This window comes from Vipera berus (genome assembly GCF_964194415.1).
Source record: "Vipera berus genome assembly, chromosome: W".
NCBI classification, from domain to species: Eukaryota; Metazoa; Chordata; class Lepidosauria; order Squamata; family Viperidae; genus Vipera; species Vipera berus.
In genome coordinates, this window is record NC_138210.1 from 72,224,296 (window position 1) to 72,242,704 (window position 18,409).

General features: G+C 54.6%; 1 protein-coding gene across 3 annotated transcripts in view; it reads right to left on the reverse strand.

Moving 5' to 3' along the window:
* The window catches only part of LOC308676167 (apoptotic chromatin condensation inducer in the nucleus-like), a 55,159-nt gene that overhangs the window by 24,688 nt on the left and 12,062 nt on the right, over nt 1-18,409 (reverse strand). For 2 of the 3 annotated variants that reach the window (XM_081341919.1, XM_081341918.1), the window contains exons 3-8: nt 17,360-17,471; nt 15,921-16,006; nt 9,540-10,784; nt 5,390-5,638; nt 5,123-5,223; nt 151-292 (exon numbers count right to left, since the gene is read on the reverse strand). In XM_081341919.1, the coding sequence (XP_081198045.1) occupies nt 151-292; nt 5,123-5,223; nt 5,390-5,638; nt 9,540-10,784; nt 15,921-16,006; nt 17,360-17,471 (1,935 nt within the window). The remainder of the gene's footprint in view (nt 1-150; nt 293-5,122; nt 5,224-5,389; nt 5,639-9,539; nt 10,785-15,920; nt 16,007-17,359; nt 17,472-18,409) is intronic. The other variant, XM_081341920.1, reaches the window with a different exon arrangement.

Here is an 18,409-nt window from a genome sequence, read left to right on the forward strand (position 1 = left end):
ACCTCCGGGCCTTTCCTCTCATCCCCCCCATCGCAATCCCCCCCCAGGGTGGTGCTGAATGGCCTTTCACCTGCCCCAAATAAGCCGCTCGTATGGAGGTCCCCTAGGGCCCCCTGCCTCTATGCCGAGGGGCGCCCTCCAACACACTACCTCTTTCTTCTCCTCGTCTTCAGGGCCCGCTTCGGGGCCCGCGGGGTCTGCGGAGGGCTGGTCCTCGGGGCCACCGGGCTCCAAGGCCTCGTTCTCCGGGTGGGGCTCCGACAGCTCCATCGGCACCGTCTGCTTCTCCTCGCTGCGTGGAGAAAGAGGGGAGAGGCGATCACTGGTTGGGTGGAGGGTGGTGGCTGGGGGGTCACCAGGGGACAAGGGGCACCTGGCTTTTATCGGAGACCAAGCCAGGAGGGCCAGCAGCCTGTACAAAAAGGGGTCCCGGGAGACCTCTGCCCCACAGCAGCGCCCTCTTCCATTCATTTCCCCTTCCTTCTCGGAGACGCGCTGCGGCCTTGCCTCCTCCTCCTCCTCCATTGCGGCCCATCTAAAGGTGACTTCTCCATCCCCGAGCATCCTTGGAGTAGGTTTCCCCCCAAGAGATTTCACCAACTCCAGAGAGCCCCCCCCCCCCAAGCACGAGAGAAGGGGCCTTTCTTTCACCGGCCGAAGGGGGAATGGAACCCCAACCCAAAGAAGGGGAAGGCCCCAGAAGGGAACTCCCCCCAAATGGTCAGTTCCCTTCCCCAAACCACCCACCTGAACACCTCCTTTCATGTCGCATATTCCATCCCCGGGTCAATTACACCACTGACTTCCCATCTCAGAGACACCCCCCCCCCTCCCACTCTACCCCGCCACCAGTCCCTGGGCCACCTCGTCCTAGGGCCCCAATGTGGCTTTGGGGGGGGGGTGGCACCCGAACGTGGAGGACCAGGAGCAGAAAAACAGCAGCCAGAGGGGCAGAAAGAGGGAAGAAGAAGAAGAAGAGCAGGGAAAGGCAGACACGTGCAGGATGGAGAGGGGGGGGAGAAACCAGGGAGGGAGGAGAGAAAAAAAAATCTCTGCAGAAAAAAAGAAGGCCAGGCGGTGGAAAACGGGGGAGGGGAGAAGGATGGGTGATTTGGGGTGGGGGGGGGAGGAGAATCCAGCAGAGGAAGCAGCTGGAAAACAGGGAGAGGACCCTGAGTCTTTGGGGTGGGGGGTCAGAGAGAAGGAGGGGAGGGGGAACAGCCAGCCAAGCAGGGGGGAAAAACGCAGTGAAAGTGGGAGCTCCTGGGGAAGAAAGGGAAAGCGTGGGGGGGGGCGCCCTGTCAAAGGGAAGGGCCGACGAGCTGGGGAGGGGGCCGGCTGGAGGAAAGAGAGAAAATGGAGGGCAGGAGGAGAGGAAGAGGAGAAAGGCGGGGGGGGGGGTCCAGGAGGCGCGAGGCAGAGAAAAGAGGAGAGGGGAGGGGCCGCGGGGAGGGAGTGAATGAATCGGGGAATGAATGGAGGAGGCGGCGGCGGGAGGAGGAGGAAGAGGCGAGAATGGCGCAGGAGAGGAGGAGAGGAGCGGAGGGAGGGGGGCGAGAGGGAGGGAGGGAAGAGCCGCCATCGGGGAGGGGGCTGCGGAGGTGGCCAGGCCGGCCGGGCCCCGGTCTCACCCTCCCTTGCTCTCGGAGAGCAGCATGGCCGGCTCGGGGGCTTCCTGGGCTCCGCCTCTTTAGCAGTCCCGCAGGCGCCGCGGCGGCTCGGAGCGGGCGGGCGGCGGCGGCACCCGGAGCGCCACGAACGGCGGCACCAGAGGCGCAACAGAGGAGCCGCGGACGGGCGGCGGGGCCATCTTGCCGGCGCCGCCGCTGCTGCCGCTGCTGCTTTCCCGGCAGCCCCCGGGAGAGGCGCGCGCGCGAGAGGGGGGGGGGAAATAAAGGGGGAGGGGGCCGCCCAGGATGCGGAGGCTGGGAGGGAGGGAGGGAGGGAGGGGCAAAGGGACCCCGAGGGGCGGGGCCGAGCGGCAAGGAGGGGGAGGACCCCTCCCCAGGCTGCCATCTGGGCGCTGCGGGAGACGAATCCCTCAGAGGCCAGCCCCCCATCCAACCGGTCAAGCGCCCAGGACCCTTCCTTTAGACTAGAGGCCGCGGGAGCCATCTGAGGCCAGCCCCCCATCCAACCGGTCAAGCCTGCTGGACCATTCCCTTAAGAGGCTGCGGGAGCCATCCCTCAGAGGCCAGCCCCCCATCCAACCGGTCAAGCATGCTGGACCATTCCCTTAAGAGGCTGCGGGAGCCATCCCTCAGAGGCCAGCCCCCCATCCAACCGGTCAAGCGCCCAGGACCCTTCCTTTAGACTAGAGGCCGCGGGAGCCATCTGAGGCCAGCCCCCCATCCAACCGGTCAAGCCTGCTGGACCATTCCCTTAAGAGGCTGCGGGAGCCATCCCTCAGAGGCCAGCCCCCCATCCAACCGGTCAAGCATGCTGGACCATTCCCTTAAGAGGCTGCGGGAGCCATCCCTCAGAGGCCAGCCCCCCATCCAACCGGTCAAGCGCCCAGGACCCTTCCTTTAGACTAGAGGCCGCGGGAGCCATCTGAGGCCAGCCCCCCATCCAACCGGTCAAGCCTGCTGGACCATTCCCTTAAGAGGCTGCGGGAGCCATCCCTCAGAGGCCAGCCCCCCATCCAACCGGTCAAGCATGCTGGACCATTCCCTTAAGAGGCTGCGGGAGCCATCCCTCAGAGGCCAGCCCCCCATCCAACCGGTCGAGCCTGCAGGAATCTTCCCTTAAGGGGCTGCAAGATCCATCCCTGCTAGAGGCCAGCCCCCCATCCAACCGGTCAAGCGCCCAGGACCCTTCCTTTAGACTACTAGAGGCTGCGGGAGCCATCCCTCAGAGGCCAGCCCCCCATCCAACCGGTCAAGCCTGCAGGAATCTTCCCTTAAGAGGCTGCGGGAGCCATCTGAGGCCAGCCCCCCATCCAACTGGTGAAGCATGCTGGACCATTCCCTTAAGAGGCTGCGGGAGCCATCCCTCAGAGGCCAGCCCCCCATCCAACCGGTCAAGCACCCAGGACCCTTCCTTTAGACTAGAGGCCGCAGGAGCCATCTGAGGCCAGCCCCCCATCCAACCGGTCAAGCATGCTGGACCATTCCCTTAAGAGGCTGCGGGAGCCATCCCTCAGAGGCCAGCCCCCCATCCAACCGGTCAAGCACCCAGGACCCTTCCTTTAGACTAGAGGCCGCGGGAGCCATCTGAGGCCAGCCCCCCATCCAACCGGTCAAGCCTGCAGGAATCTTCCCTTAAGAAGATCCATCCCTGTTAAGAGGCCAGCCCTCCTCCCCCCCATCCAACCGGTCAAGTGCCCAGGACCCTTCCCTTAGACTCTAAGCTTAGAGGCTGCAGGAGCCATCCCTCAGAGGCCAGCCCCCCATCCAACCGGTCAAGCATGCTGGACCATTCCCTTAAGAGGCTGCGGGAGCCATCCCTCAGAGGCCAGCCCCCCATCCAACCGGTCGAGCCTGCAGGAATCTTCCCTTAAGAGGCTGCAAGATCCATCCCTGTTAGAGGCCAGCCCTCCTCCCCCCCATCCAACCGGTCAAGCGCCCAGGAACCTTCCCTTAAGAGGCTGCCAGATCCAACTGGTCAAGCGCACAGAAAACTTTCTTTAGAACAGGGGTCTTCAAACTTGGCCCTTTTATGACTTGTGGACTTTAACTCCCAGAATTCCTCAGCCAGCAAAGCTGGCTGAGGAATTCTGGGAGTTGAAGTCCACAAGTCATAAAAGGGCCAAGTTTGAAGACCCCTGCTTTAGAAGATGTGGGATCTGTCCATTCCATGTCAGCCCCCCCATCCAACCGGTCAAGCACGCAGGACCCTTCCCTTCCAGACTGCGGTATACATCCCTTCAATGTCAGCCCCCCCCCCCCACACACACACAGACAGACACCCAACCAGTGCAGCTGGCAGGATGCATCCCAGGGGCCAAACCCTACCCAACTGGTCAAGCGCACAGAAAGCTTGCCTTAGAAGCTGCAGGATCCATCCCTTAGAGGTTAGCACCCCCCCCCCCACACACACCCAATCCAACTGGTCAAGCTCGCAGGAACCCAGCCTGGGTCACCCCAGGCATATGGCACTGAGAGCAGCCAATGCGCTACCTACCGGAAAGAGGAATGGGGGGGGTCCAGGAAGTAAGAGGCCGTCTGCTCACCCCACCTGAAACTCCCCACCTTCCTGTTGCCCCCCCCCCCGGCAGGGGTGGGAGCATTTAAACCGGGGGGGGGGCGGCGGCACTCAGTCTACTGTGCAAGGTTGAGCACTGAGCTTGGCACAAGGGGGGGCCCACCTTTCGGAGGAGGAGGGTGCCCGTATGCTCTTAGGCAAGGTGGCCCCAAAAATGCCCCCCCCAAACAGGATCAACCCTCCACACAGGGCCCGTCGGACCGATTCCAAGCCAAGCATGGATCGGATCACCCTTTTTTACGACCGTCTAATCTAGGGGGAGGGGGTGGTGTCTTCAAACTTGGCCACTTTTAAGACTGGTGGACTTCAACTCCCAGAATTCCTCAGCCGGCCTTGTGTAGCTCAAGCTTGGTTGGAGAATTCTGGGAGTTGAAACCCACCAGTCTTAAAAGTGGCCAAGTATGAAGACCCCCCCCTCCCCCCCCCGGTCTAATCGCTTAATTCGGCGTAGAGGCGGGGGGGGCGGCGGCGACTGGATGCTAAATTTCTTTGAAAAATTGCAAATAATCGTAGTGGGCTATATTAAAAGAATCTCTCCCTTCTTGAATCACAACCCTGGTTTGTGAGAAAGGACACGAGGGTCACCCTATGCAAGAGCCTCCTGGCCAGGCGCCTGACGACGACCGAGGCTGACTGCGTCCCAATGGAACAGGCCACGGATCCGGTCAGTTTCTCAGCAATACCGGATCTCGGACCCCCAGCTCTTTTCCTGCAGCCATTCTGCTGGGGCTTTATGAGACTTGCGTTATGAGAGCCACAGAGAAGAGACTTTAAAGGGGTTGCGTGTCCTGCACTTTTTGGAGCGCCCCCCCCCCACTCTCCCCACCCCAAGGCAGTTGATCTACCTTCCCGAGTCAGGCCCACTGCGAGTGGCACGTGGAACGATCCCAGCACGGCGCAGCCTCCCGATACTCACGTTTCGCTACGCAGCGGCTCAGCCGGGTGCTGTGGCTCTGAGGCAGGACCCCCACTCTCTAGGCCAGACCCCTCCGCTGGAAAGGGGGGCTCCGGGCTGCCCTGCGGGGAAAGGGTTAATTTAGCAGGAAGGGGCCACAGGGCCGGGTCTCCTGGCCGCCAACGCCGCCTCCCCCCCAAAAAATTCTGAGCCAAAGTAGAGCTGGGACCCCCGAAGAGGAGCCCGCTGGAAACGCCCCCCCCCTTTCCTCCCTCGGCCGCTCCATACTCGTTCTGGAATCGTGCTCTCGGTCTCCACGCTGTGCGCTGCTGGTTGCTGCTGTGGCGGGCTGGGGCTGGGTTGCCTCTGAGGGTCCGAAGGAGGGGAGGGGGCGCGTCTGCTTTCTTCCCGGGGGCTCGATGGGGTCTCTCGATACTGGGCCTTGCGGGAGTCGGGTGGCGACCACGGCCCGGGTGGGGAGAACCCTTTGGTGGGAGGGAAGCTGGCGCTGTCCCTTGAAGCTTCGCGGCTGCGGGACTGGGGTGGGTGGGGTGGTGGTGTTGAAAAATAAAGAGAAGAAAACAATTTTTGGCACTTCTCGGTTCGCCGGCTGTTTCTCCAAAACGGCTGGGTGGGTTAAGATGGAAGGTAGGATTTGATTCATTCATTCACTCGCTCACTCACTCACTCATCCTTCCATCCAATTTCTATAGAAGAGAATACAGGCAGTCCTCGGCTTACAACTATAATAATAAAGTTGGAAGGGACCTTGGAGGTCATCTAGTCCAACCCCCTGCTCAGGCAAGAAACCCTATATCATTTCGGACAAATGGCTGTCCAGTCTCTTCTTAAAAACTTCCAGTGTTGGAGCATTCACCGCTTCTGGAGGCAGGTGGTTCCACCGGCTAATTGTTCTGTCAGGAAATTTCTCCTCAGTTCTAGGTTGCTTCTCTCCTTGATGAGTTTCCATCTGTTGCTTCTTGTCCTGCCTTTGGACGCTTTCGAGAATAGCTTGACTCCCTCTTCTTTGGGGCAGCCCCTGAGATACTGGAACACGGCTGTCATGTCACCCCTCGTCCTTCACGTCATTAAACCGGACATACCCAATTCCAGCAACCGTTCCTTGTATGTTTTAGCCTCCAGTCCCCCAATCCTCTTTGTTGCTCTTCTCTGCACTCTTTCCAGAGTCTCAACATCTTATTTACATCGTGGTGACCAAAATGTTCCAAGCGTGGCCTTACCAAGGCCGTGTAAAGTGGTAGTAACACCTCACCTGATCTTGATTCTATCCCTCCGTTAATGCAGCCTAGTACTGTGTTGGCTTTTTTGGCAGCTGCAGCACACGGCTGGCTCATATTGAAGTGATTGTCTACTAGGACTCCGAGATCCCTGTTCATTTAATGACTGCTCGGGGTCCAATATTCCCGGACGCTCAGCTTGCTTTGAAAAGTTTTGTGATGTTACAATTGCTTAGCCTACTTGTGCCCTAATTCAACCGCAGCCAAATATAAACAGCCTCCAACAGTTATAATTACCGTATATTATACGGTATTACTACTATCGTGCAACCCTTCACTTTAGAAGCGTTCATTTAGTGACTGTTCAAAGTTGCGACGGCCTAAAAAAAAAGGGGGGGGGGATTCAGGGATGCTTTTCACGCTTAACCACTGCTGCAGTGTCCCCCACGGTCACGGGCTCAAAATTCAAGACTGCCTGGCAACTGCTTCATACTTACGACCGTTGGAGTGTCCGGGGTGGGGTGGGGGTGATTGAAAAAAGTGACTTGCAACCGTTTTTCAGTCTTTATGACCATTTTTCGCATGAGCATTCCAGCATCCCCACGATCACGCGAAAAAATTTCGGACGCTTGGCAACTGACTCATATTTATGACGGCATCCCGGGGTGTGTGTATGTGTGTGTGTGTGTGAGAGAGAGAGAGAGACGGAGAGAGGGAGAGAGAGAGGGAGAGAGAGAGAGAGGGAGAGAGGGAGAGGGAGAGAGAGAGAGAGGGAGAGAGAGAGGGAGAGAGGGAGAGAGAGAGAGGGAGAGAGAGAGAGGGAGAGAGAGAGAGAGAGAGAGAGAGGGAGAGGGAGAGAGGGAGAGAGAGAGGGAGAGAGAGAGGGAGAGAGAGGGAAAGAGGGAGAGAGAGGGAAAGAGGGAGAGAGAGAGGGAGAGAGGGAGAGAGAGGGAGAGGGAGAGGGAGAGAGAGAGAGAGAGGGAGAGAGAGGGAGAGAGAGAGAGAGAGAGAGACGTGATCCCCTTTTGCGACCTTCCCACGAGCAAAGTCAATGCGGAAGCCGGGTTTACTTAACCACCCGGGTTACAAACTTAAGAACTGCAGTTGATTCACACTTAGCAACTGTGGCAAGAACAGTCGTAAAACGGGCTACAATTCCCTTAACAAATGACTCACTAAGCAACGGACATTTTGGATTCAATTGTGGCCAGAAATTGAGGACTACGTGTTTTGTGTAGCTCAGGGGTGTACTCTTGGAGCATCGTGGTTTTCTTGCAGACGTTTCACAGCCAAACTAGGTAACATCATCAGCGCCAGCACTAACACCAGCAGCAACTGATCATGTTACCTAGTTTGGTCAGGAAACGTCTGAAAGGAAACCACCAAGCTAGTTAAGAGACCACCAAAGACCTCACAGGATACGGGATTAATTCTATGGATTTCCCCCTGGATCAGCTGAAACTCTTTATAAGTGCCGGTCCGAGAAAGAAGAATTCTTTTTCCGGGAGGAAAAAAGATACACGTTTTTAAAATGCTTCATCTGATTTATAGAAAGCAGAGTTTCCGCTGCCTTACCAAACATTTTTACCCAGAAAGATATAATAATGCCTCTGCGGTTTTGTATGCTTTTTTTTTTTTAAAGGTCAAGCAGCGCCAAGCAATTAACTGAAGATGCCTTAAAAAAAAAACAAAAGCGGCTGGACTTTTGATCTTCGATGACTCGAAATAAATTCTAGAGATATTGACAGGCTTTTTTTTTTTTTAAAGAAATCCACTGGCTTCGTGAGGACGCTGGTGGACAAATGGCAAAGGACTGATCAGCATCTGAGGGGACGGCATCTCTCAAATTGTATACCGACACTTTGAAGTGGGTTTCCTTAAAGCACCCTGAAGTGCTTCAAACCAAGCTCCTTGCCCCGTTTTTTCCTTTTTGGCCGAGCTTTAAAATGCATCTTTTTTTTTAAAGAAAGAAAGCTTGAAAATAATGACCGCAAGCGAGCAGGAAGGCATCTAAAGTCCGATGATTGCTTTAAATCAAAATGTTCCCATTATGCCACCCCACACACACAAAAAATCCATTTGTTCTGAGTTGAAAATACCTGTTTTCAGAAAATCTTTGGCAACGTCTCACAGGGCTCTTGCAGCTGCGATTTAAAAGCAAGCGTCCCGAGGTCTAGGCCAGGGGGTCTTCAAACTTGGCCCTTTGATGACTTGTGGACTTCAATTCCCAGAATTCCTCAGCCAGGCACGCATGCCCGAGGAATTCTGGGAGTTGAAGTCCACAAGCAGGGGTCTTCAAACTTGGCCCTTTGACGACTTGTGGACTTCAATTCCCAGAATTCCTCAGCCAGGCACGCATGCCCAAGGAATTCTGGGAGTTGAAGTCCACAAGCAGGGGTCTTGAAACCTGGCCCTTTGATGACTTGTGGACTTCAATTCCCAGAATTCCTCAGCCAGAGTGAGGGAACTATGACCCTTTTATGACTTGTGGACTTCAATTCCCAGAATTCCTCAGCCAGGCACGCATGACTGAGGAATTCTGGGAGTTGAAGCCCACAAGTCACCAAAGGGCCGAGTTTGAAGACCCCCCGGCCTAGGCCCTGGGTTCCAAACAGGGCATCGCTAGCAAAGAGCTACACCGATTTGCTTACACGGTCAGTCCTCGACGTACAACCAAAATTGACCCCCCCAAATTTCTGCTGCTAAGCGAGACGTTTGCCAAGTGCGTTACGCCCCATTTTACGACCTTTCTGGCCACAGTGGTGAAGGCAGTCCCTGCAGTTGTTAAGTTAGTAACCTGGTTGTTAAGTGACTCTGTTTTCTCCCGTTGACTTTGCTTGTCAGAAGGTCGCAAAAGGGGATCGCAGGAGCCCGGGATGCTGCAACCGTCGTAAGTACATGCCAGTTTCCAAGCATCTGAATTTGGAACCCGTGAGCGTAGGGATCCCGTGAGGGTTGTTAAGTGTGAAAAAGGGTCACAAGCCCCCTTTTTTTCCCCCAGCGCTGTTGTCACTTTGAACAGTCACTAAATGAGCTGTGGTAAGCCGAGGGCTACCCATTATGAAGCCTTTTCCCTTTTTCCCTTAATACGACTTCCAATGTGATGTATGTAAGTCGAGGACCACCTGTAAAATTGCCCGGCTTGCGTGCTGAGGATGCAACTGTCGCCGAGGGCGCGAGGAAACCCAGAATCCACTTACCTGGCTGCTGCTGCTGCTGCCCCCGCTGCTGGAGCGAGATCTGGACCGGGAGCGCGAACTGCTGCGTCGCTCCGAACCGGAGCGGGATGGAGATCCCAAAACCGGCCGCTTCCGAGCAGGTGATTCGGAGGAAGCGGAGCGGGGCCTCCTGGCCCGGGAGCGAGGTGGCAAGCTGCCCGGGGAGCGGGAACGAGAACGGGAAGAGCTGGAGGACGAGGAGGACGAGGAACGGGAGCTGCCGGGCCGTATGGGTTGTTGCGGCGGGAGCGCTAAAGGGGAGGGCGAGGCTCCTAGGCTGGCTCCAGCCGGAGCTTCCTGAGCGGGGGGAGACGGCTGCGAGAGCTGGGGAGGGGCTTCGTCTTCGGCTGGTGCAAGTCCCGCGGGGGCTTCCTTGGTCAAGAGCGGAGGGGGCGGCTCGTCTCCCCGAGGATCCTGTTGGGCCTGTTGGGCGTCAATCAGCTGGGGGGGAGACGGAGAAGCCTGCACTAGCGCCGCGGCGGCAGCAGACGCCTCTTCCTCCAGGCTGCGCAACACCTGGCTGGCGGCCCCCTCGGGGGTCTCCTCGTGCTGGGGTTCACCCTCCTTCTGCAACCCGACATCTGGGGTCTCACCCTGCTCCATCACCTCCTCCTCCTTCTCCTTCTCCTGGGGGACCTCGGAAAGGCCGGTCGACCTCGGCTCCTTCGGAAGGCCCGGCTCTTCCTCGCTCTCCATTTTTAAGGCTTCCGGTAATTGGGGTGCAGCTTCTTCCCTCGGGGTGGCCGGGAGGGGCTCCTTTTCTTGGGCCTCGGGGGCTTCCCCTGGGCTTAGAGCCGCCTGCTGCTTGTCCCCCGGGAGCGTCGCCCGGGGCTGAGCCTCCACCTCGTCTTCTGACCTCGGCAAGTGGGCGAGGACTGGCATGGCAGCTTCACAGCTCGGGCTGTCTGGCACCCGAGAACGAGCCTCCGTTTGCTGGGCTTGCAGGACGATGGGCAGGGAAGCTTGGAACATGCCCGTCTCTTGGGGAGCTGGCATGCCCGGCTCCTCTGGCCTCATGGGCGTCTGGCCGACCAGCAAAGGAGGGGCATCTTCCTCCTCCTCCTCCTCTTCTTCTTCCTCCTCCTCCTCCTCCTCTTCTTCCTCCTCCTCCTCTTCCTCCTCCTCTTTGACAGGCAGCCGCTGGGCAGCTCTCCGACTCCGAAGGGAAGTCTCCCGCTCTTCGCTCACCAGCGCATGACTGCCTCCTGCAGTCTTCACCGCTCTGGCCTAAAGGAGAAGGGGAGAATAAAATGCCTGACTGCGGGTCGTCTTCAAAAGGCAACTGGACTTTTTTTTCTTTCTTTTTCTTTGAAGACGTTTTGCTTCTCATCCAAGAAGCTTCTTCGGGTCCGACTGGATAGTGGGGAGTGGAAGGATTTATACTCCTTGCAGACAGCTGGTCATTTGCATTCTCTTAGAGCAGGGGTAGGCAACCTTGGCTCTTTTAGGACTCGTGGACTTCCTCAGCCAGCATGGCTCAGCTTGGAAACTCATTTTCCCCTCAGCACGGCTGGCTCAGGAATTCTGGAAGTCCACGAGTCATAAAAGAGCCAAGGTTGCCTACCCCTGGCCTAGGCCACTTTATGACTCGTGGACTTCAACTCCCAGAATTCCTGAGCCAGCCATGATGAGGGAAAAGGGAGTTTCCAAGCTGAGCCATGCTGGCTCAGGAATTCTGGGAGTTGAAGTCCATGAGTCATGAAGGGGCCAAGGTTCACCTACCACTGGCCTAGGCCTAGTCCGCTTTATGACTCGTGGACTTCAACTCCCAGAATTCCTGAGCCAGCCATGATGAGGGAAAAGGGAGTTTCCAAGCTGAGCCATGCTGGCTCAGGAATTCTGGGAGTTGAAGTCCATGAGTCATGAAGGGGCCAAGGTTCACCTACCCCTGGCCTAGGCCTAGGCCGCTTTATGACTCGTGGACTTCAACTCCCAGAATTCCTGAGCCAGCCATGCTGAGGGAAAAGGGAGTTTCCAAGCTGAGCCATGCTGGCTCAGGAATTCTGGGAGTTGAAGTCCATGAGTCATGAAGGGGCCAAGGTTCACCTACCCCTGGCCTAGGCCGCTTTATGACTCGTGGACTTCAACTCCCAGAATTCCTGAGCCAGCCATGCTGAGGGAAAAGGGAGTTTCCAAGCTGAGCCATGCTGGCTCAGGAATTCTGGGAGTTGAAGTCCATGAGTCATGAAGGGGCCAAGGTTCACCTACCCCTGGCCTAGGCCTAGGCCACTTTATGACTCGTGGACTTCAACTCCCAGAATTCCTGAGCCAGCCATGATGAGGGAAAAGGGAGTTTCCAAGCTGAGCCATGCTGGCTCAGGAATTCTGGGAGTTGAAGTCCATGAGTCATGAAGGGGCCAAGGTTCACCTACCCCTGGCCTAGGCCTAGGCCGCTTTATGACTCGTGGACCTCAACTCCCAGAATTCCTGAGCCAGCCATGCTGAGGGAAAAGGGAGAGTTTCCAAGCTGAGCCATGCTGGCTCAGGAATTCTGGGAGTTGAAGTCCATGAGTCATGAAGGGGCCAAGGTTCACCTACCACTGGCCTAGGCCGCTTTATGACTCGTGGACTTCAACTCCCAGAATTCCTGAGCCAGCCCTGCTGAGGGAAAAGGGAGAGTTTCCAAGCTGAGCCATGCTGGCTCAGGAATTCTGGGAGTTGAAGTCCATGAGTCATGAAGGGGCCAAGGTTCACCTACCCCTGGCCTAGGCCTAGGCCGCTTTGACTGGTGGACTTCAACTCCCAGAATTCCTGAGCCAGCCATGCTGAGGGAAAAGGAGAGTTCCCAAGCTGAGCCATGCTGGCTCAGGAATTCTGGGAGTTGAAGTCCATGAGTCATGAAGGGGCCAAAGTTTCCCTCATGCCGGCTCAGGAATTCTGGGAGTTGAAGTCCACGAGTCATAAAAGAGCCGAGGTTGCCTACCCCTGTTTTAGAGAGTCGTTGAGGCCACTTGGAGGTTTCATCTGTGTCCTCAGGGTCACCTCAGTGCTGCAAATGGGTGTGGAGCCTCCTTGGAACTGCTGAAAGGACCGTGTGGTAGACTGGAGATAGTTGGTGCCGTCTCCCTCCCCCTCTGGTTGAGAGAGGGCTGTTCAATTTTGACCTAGATGGCCTCTTTGACCCCCCTCTTTCAAAGAGAGACAATATCATCTCTGTCAAAACTGAACAGCCCTCTCTCGGTAGAGGTACAGCGATACGACACCATCTACCTCTAGTCTACAACACAGTCCTTCCAGCGGTTCCAAGAGACACAAGACAGACCTCCCAGTGGCCTCAACGGCTCAAGAAGGCAAATGACCAGCCGTCTGCAAGGAGTATAAATCCTACCATTCCAGGTCATTCAGTCAGAGCTGAGGAAGCTTCTGGGGTGAGAAGCGAAAGGTCTTCAAAGGGAAAACAAGAAAGTCCAGTTGCCTCCTGGAAAAAAAACCACCTTTGGAGACAGCCGTGACCTGGAAGACGGAGAATCTCCATAGACGCTTTATTGCAGAGGGTCCCCAACCCCTGGGCTGCAGCCCAGAGTACTGACCCGGGAACGGTTTGCAACTGGGCCGCAGAAGGGGCGGGTGCATCGCCACCTGTGTGAGCAGTGGGTGAGGCAGGTGAGTGCGCTCCATCTGTGTGAGCGGCGGGCACAAAAATGTATCTGCTTGCGCCCGCATGCCTGCCGCTCGAGCGGAACTAGTGCCCTCTCCTTCCCCTGCCGGTCCGCAAAGCTGGAAAAGTTGGGAAACTCTGCTTTATTGGCCAAGTGTGGTTAGACACACAAGGAATTTGTCTCGGGTGCCGAAGCTCTCCGTGTACACCCAAAACAGCAAAGAAACAATAACCGTAATAATGGTACCAATAAGTAGGGTTAGTAAGAGAAGATGAGGAGGAGAATAGTAATAATACTACAGCCATACAAGATGGGTAAATATATTCCACAGTATATTCCCATATGCTATGGGAATTAGGGGTTCAGCAAAGTGAGGACACAAGGGGAAAAAATATCCCTGTGTTCTAGTTGTTTTGGCACACAACGCCCTGTAGCAGTGGGCCAAAACAACTAGAGGAGAGGCCTCTGTAGATAATTTCTCAGCCCTCTTTCTGACCTAGGCAATATACAGGTCCTCAATGGAAGGCAGGCTGGTGGCTGCAACTGGTTTTTCTGCACTCCTAGCTATCCATTAAGGGACGGGGCGGCTCAGTGGGTTAGGACGCTGAGCTTGTCGATCTGAAGGTCGGCAGTTGGGCGGGTCGAATCCCGAGTGCCGCGTAACGGAGTGAGCGCCTGTTACTCGTCCCAGCTTCTGCCAACCTAGCAGTTCGAAAGCACGTAAAAATGCAAGTAGAAAAATAGGGACCACTACGGTGGGAAGGGAACAGCGTTCCGTGCGCCTTTGGAGTCTAGTCACGCCGGCCACGTGACCACGGAGAACGTCCTCGGACAAGCGCCGGCTCTTCGGGTTTCAAACGGAGATGAGCACCGGCCCCGAGAGTCGGAAACGACTAGCACGCATGTGCGGGGGAACCTTTACCTTTTAAGTATCCATTGGAGCCTGTACCTGCCCTGCTTGGTTGCTGTGCTATATCAGACACTTATAGAGATAAATCAATCAGAATAGAGCTGGAAGGCACCTTGAAGGTCCTCTAGTCCAGCCCCCTGCTTAAGTGGCAGACACTATACCAGAGGTAGGCAACCATGGCTCTTTTATAACTCGTGGACATCAACTCCCAGAATTCCTGAGCCATCCATGCAGAGGGAAAAGGGAGAGTTTCCAAGCTGAGCCATGCTGGCTCATGAATTCTGGGAGTTGAAGTCCACGAGTCATAAAACAGCCAAAGTTCCCTGCCCCCTGCCCTATACCATTTCAGACAAGTGACTGTCCAGTCTCTTCTTAAAAACCTCCAGCGATGAAGCTACCACAACGTCTGGTGGCAAGCGGTTCCACTGGTTAATTGTCTTCACTGTTAGGAAGTTTCTCCTTAGTTCCAGGTTGCTTCTCTCTTTGGTCAGTTTCCAGACGTTGCTTCTTGTCCTGCCCTCTGGGTGCTTTGGAGAATAGCTTGACCCCCTCTTCTTCGGGGCAGCCCCTCAAATACTGGGACACTGCTATCATGTCACCCCTACACCGGCCATACCCAAATCCTGCAAGCGTCCTTCGTATGTTTTAGTCTCCAGGCCTTTAATCATCTTAGTTGCTCTTCTCTGCGCTGTTTTCCAAGTCTCAAAATCTTTTTTTGTAATGGGACCAAAACTGGATGCAGGATTCCAGGGGTGGCCTTTACTAAAGGCTTTATAAATCGTCGCTAATATTACAAGTGATTTTTCCTTGTATGCCTCTGTTCAGAATCAAAATCACGCGAAGTATTAATATGACAGACTCAATACTTCCCCTGCAGAATGACAGATCAGGATCCGTCGAAGGGACCCTTCATGACGCTTCTTTTAGCAGCCAATGATTCCGCCCCCCCCCCAGCCTGAAGCACAAACATCCAGCAACCAACACCCCCCCTCCTCCCAAATTACCTATTATCAGCTATTTTCAAAGAGGAATTAAAGACAAACACTGCTTTAAGCCCCCCTTTTGGCTGTAAAAACACAAAAGATTGATGATGATGATGATGATAATTTGCAATTGACTAATGGCGAGTTTGTCAATGCCAATGGTGTTCAAGTGGCGCTCCAGTTGTTTTACTAAGAGGCGCCTTGGGTGCAATCCCAAAACAACTGGAGCACCACTTGAACACCATCATCAGCATTGACAAATTCAATCAATCAATCAATCAATCAATCAATCGGCATTGACAAATTCGCCATCGGTCAATTGCAAAAGGCGGCCTTACTAGGAACTGCTTCCGTCCTGCGACGAGATCTGTAATACCATCCAACATCCACATCTGCCTATCCCAGGTCCTTGGTAAGGACTCGATAGGTAGACAAAAATGCCAAATCCAGTCTGAACATTGGGCTGACTGTGCGATGATGATGATGATGATGATGATGATGATTTTCAAAATACATCAAAAAATTGCATTAAAGCTACAAAACACTGGGCTACTCGGAACATCTTACATTTTAAGGAGATACCTGGTTGATACCTAGGATGCTGGCAGCAACCCGTGTCAACCATTAGTGCCAGACAATTTGAGTGTTCAGTTGACTGAGTTTCATGTTTTATGAATAAAAGTTTTATAATCATCATCATCATCATCATGAACCGCTCAACTGCTTCCAGAAAACATTTATTCCAAAATGCAGCAGGTGCGGACAGAGGTTGCCTGTTCCTGCTGATCACCTCCCCCATCATCCCCTTCCACCTCCTCTTCAGAGTCACGTGGCTGGCCCCTCCCCACCCACCTGTTCTCCTGCCATTTACCTGCCTGACCCGAGAGAGATGCTCTTCCGGTTTGCGGGATTCTTCTTCCTCTTCTTCCCTCTTGCGTGAGATGACGCACGTTTTGCCTGGCAAAGGAACAGGAATGTTAAGTTTAAGATTTGTTTATGAAATTCATTGGCCAGCCATCTTATCCTAGAGCAGGGGTAGGCAACCGTGGCTCTTTTGTGACTCGCGGACTTCAACTCCCAGAATTCCTGAGCCAGCCACGCTGAGGGGAAAGGGAAAAGTTTCCAAGCTGAACCGTGCTGGCTCAGGAATTCTGGGAGTTGAAGTCCGTGAGTCATAAAAGTGCCACGGTTGCCTACCCCTTTCCTAGAGTAACTGTGGGGTGGCTTAAACTCATAAAATACGTATATGCATATACGTCTATGCCCTTTTTTTGTCAGTGCCGTTGTAACTCTCTCTCTCTCTCTCTCTCTCTCTCTCTCTCACACACACACACACACACACACACACGGTTGTTGTGGGGAGAAAGGGGGAACCAAAGTGTGTTGGATATGTTCGCCACCTTGAATTATTTGGGGAAAAAATAATAAAGGTGGGATTCAAATCAATTAATTAATCAATCAATAGAATATAATGTCAGTTTGTTGCGAGGCAATTTTATCAGATAGAGCAGGGGTCTTCAAACTTGGCCCTTTGGTGACTTGTGGATGTCAACTCCCAGAATTTCTCAGCCAGCGTGCCTGGCTGTGGAATTCTGGGAGTTGACGTCCGCAAGTCCTAAAAGGGCCAAGTTTGAAGACCCCTGCTTGTCGACGTCAACTCCCAGAATTCCTCAGCCAGGCACACTGGCTGAGGAATTCTGGGAGTTGAAGTCCACAAGTCCTAAAACGGCTAAGTTTGAAGACCCCTGCTCGTCGACGTCAACTCCCAGAATTCCTCAGCCAGGCACACTGGCTGAGGAATTCTGGCAGTTGAAATCCACAAGTCACCAAAGGGCCAAGTTTGAGATAGAGCTTAGAAGGAAGTTTGAAACAGGAGAAGTATGATAACAAGGCAAGACAAGATAACCTTTATTGTCATTTATTTATTTTTGCTGTGGACACACCGGCCCAGATTAAACATGAAATTCTGTTGCCTGCTCTCAAAAGTGTGCACACGCACAACACACACAGATTACGTGCTAGATCAGGGGTCTTCAAACTCGGCCCATTTATGACTCATGGACTTCAACTCCCAGAATTCCTTAGCCAGGCACACTGGCAGAGGAATTCTGGGAGTTGAAGTCCATGAGTCATAAAAGGGCCGAGTTTGAAGACCCCTGTGCTAGATGCAACCTATACCTACGCCCTTAGCCTATAAATACGTGTGAATATTCATCACCGTACAACGCAATTTGGTTCAGAAACTAGCTGCTTTCCCCCGTGAATTATGGGTGAGAGGAGGAGGGAGGACCTCGGACAAAGTCCACTTACTTTCCAGGTCGGCTGCCTCCCGGGCTTCCCGTTCCAGACGCTGCCTCAGCAGCTCCTGCTGTTTTTCCAGGTACTGCTTGATGATGCTGTTCTGGCTCATCTCTTCCCCGATCTGGTTGGAGGCGGGAGGGGGGAAAAAAAAAGGCTTCACAGGAGCAAAACACTCTTTGCCTCCACACCCAACCCGTCGGAAGTTGGAAGTCTGCATGCACGTCTTAAAAGGGGCCCAACGAGAGAAAATATTTGAACTGAGCGGGCGTTGGCCTGAATTTGTAGCCCCAGAAGCCCTCGCTGCTCTTTGGGCCTGATGCGTTTTCCTTGCAGACGATTCGCGACCAAACTAGGTGACATCATCAGTGCTAAAGGGAGTGTGGGAGGAGGAGGAGGAGGATGAAGAGGAGGACTGTGGGGTCCTTGGCGCTCTCTGAGCTTGTTTGTTTTCTTGCAGACGTTTCATGACCCAACTAGGGAACGTCATCAGTGCTAGAAGGGAGTGTGGGAGGAGGAGGAGGAAGAGGACTGTGGGGTCCTTGGTGCTCTCTGAGCTTGTTTTCTTGCAGACATTTCATGACCCAACTAGGGAACATCATCAGTGCTAAAGGAGGAGGAGGGTCCTTGGTGCTCTCTGAGCTGGGTGGTTTTCTTGCAGAGGTTTCATGACCCAACTAGGGAACATCATCAGTGCTAAAGGAGGAGGAGGGTCCTTGGTGCTCTCTGAGCTGGGTGGTTTTCTTGCAGAGGTTTCATGACCCAACTAGGGAACATCATCAGTGCTAAAGGGACTGGGGGGAGGAGGAGGGTCCTTGGTGCTCTCTGAGCTGGGTGGTTTTCTTGCAGAGGTTTCATGACCCAACTAGGGAACATCATCAGTGCTAAAGGGACTGGGAGGAGGAGGAGAGGAGGAGGAGGAGGAAGAGGAGGAGAAGGAGGAAGAGGAGGAGGAAGAGAACCGTGGGGTCCTTGGTGCTCTCTGAGCTTGTTTTCTTGGAGATGTTTCGTGACCCAACTAGGGAACATCATCATCAGTAGAAGGGAGTGTGGGAGGAGGCG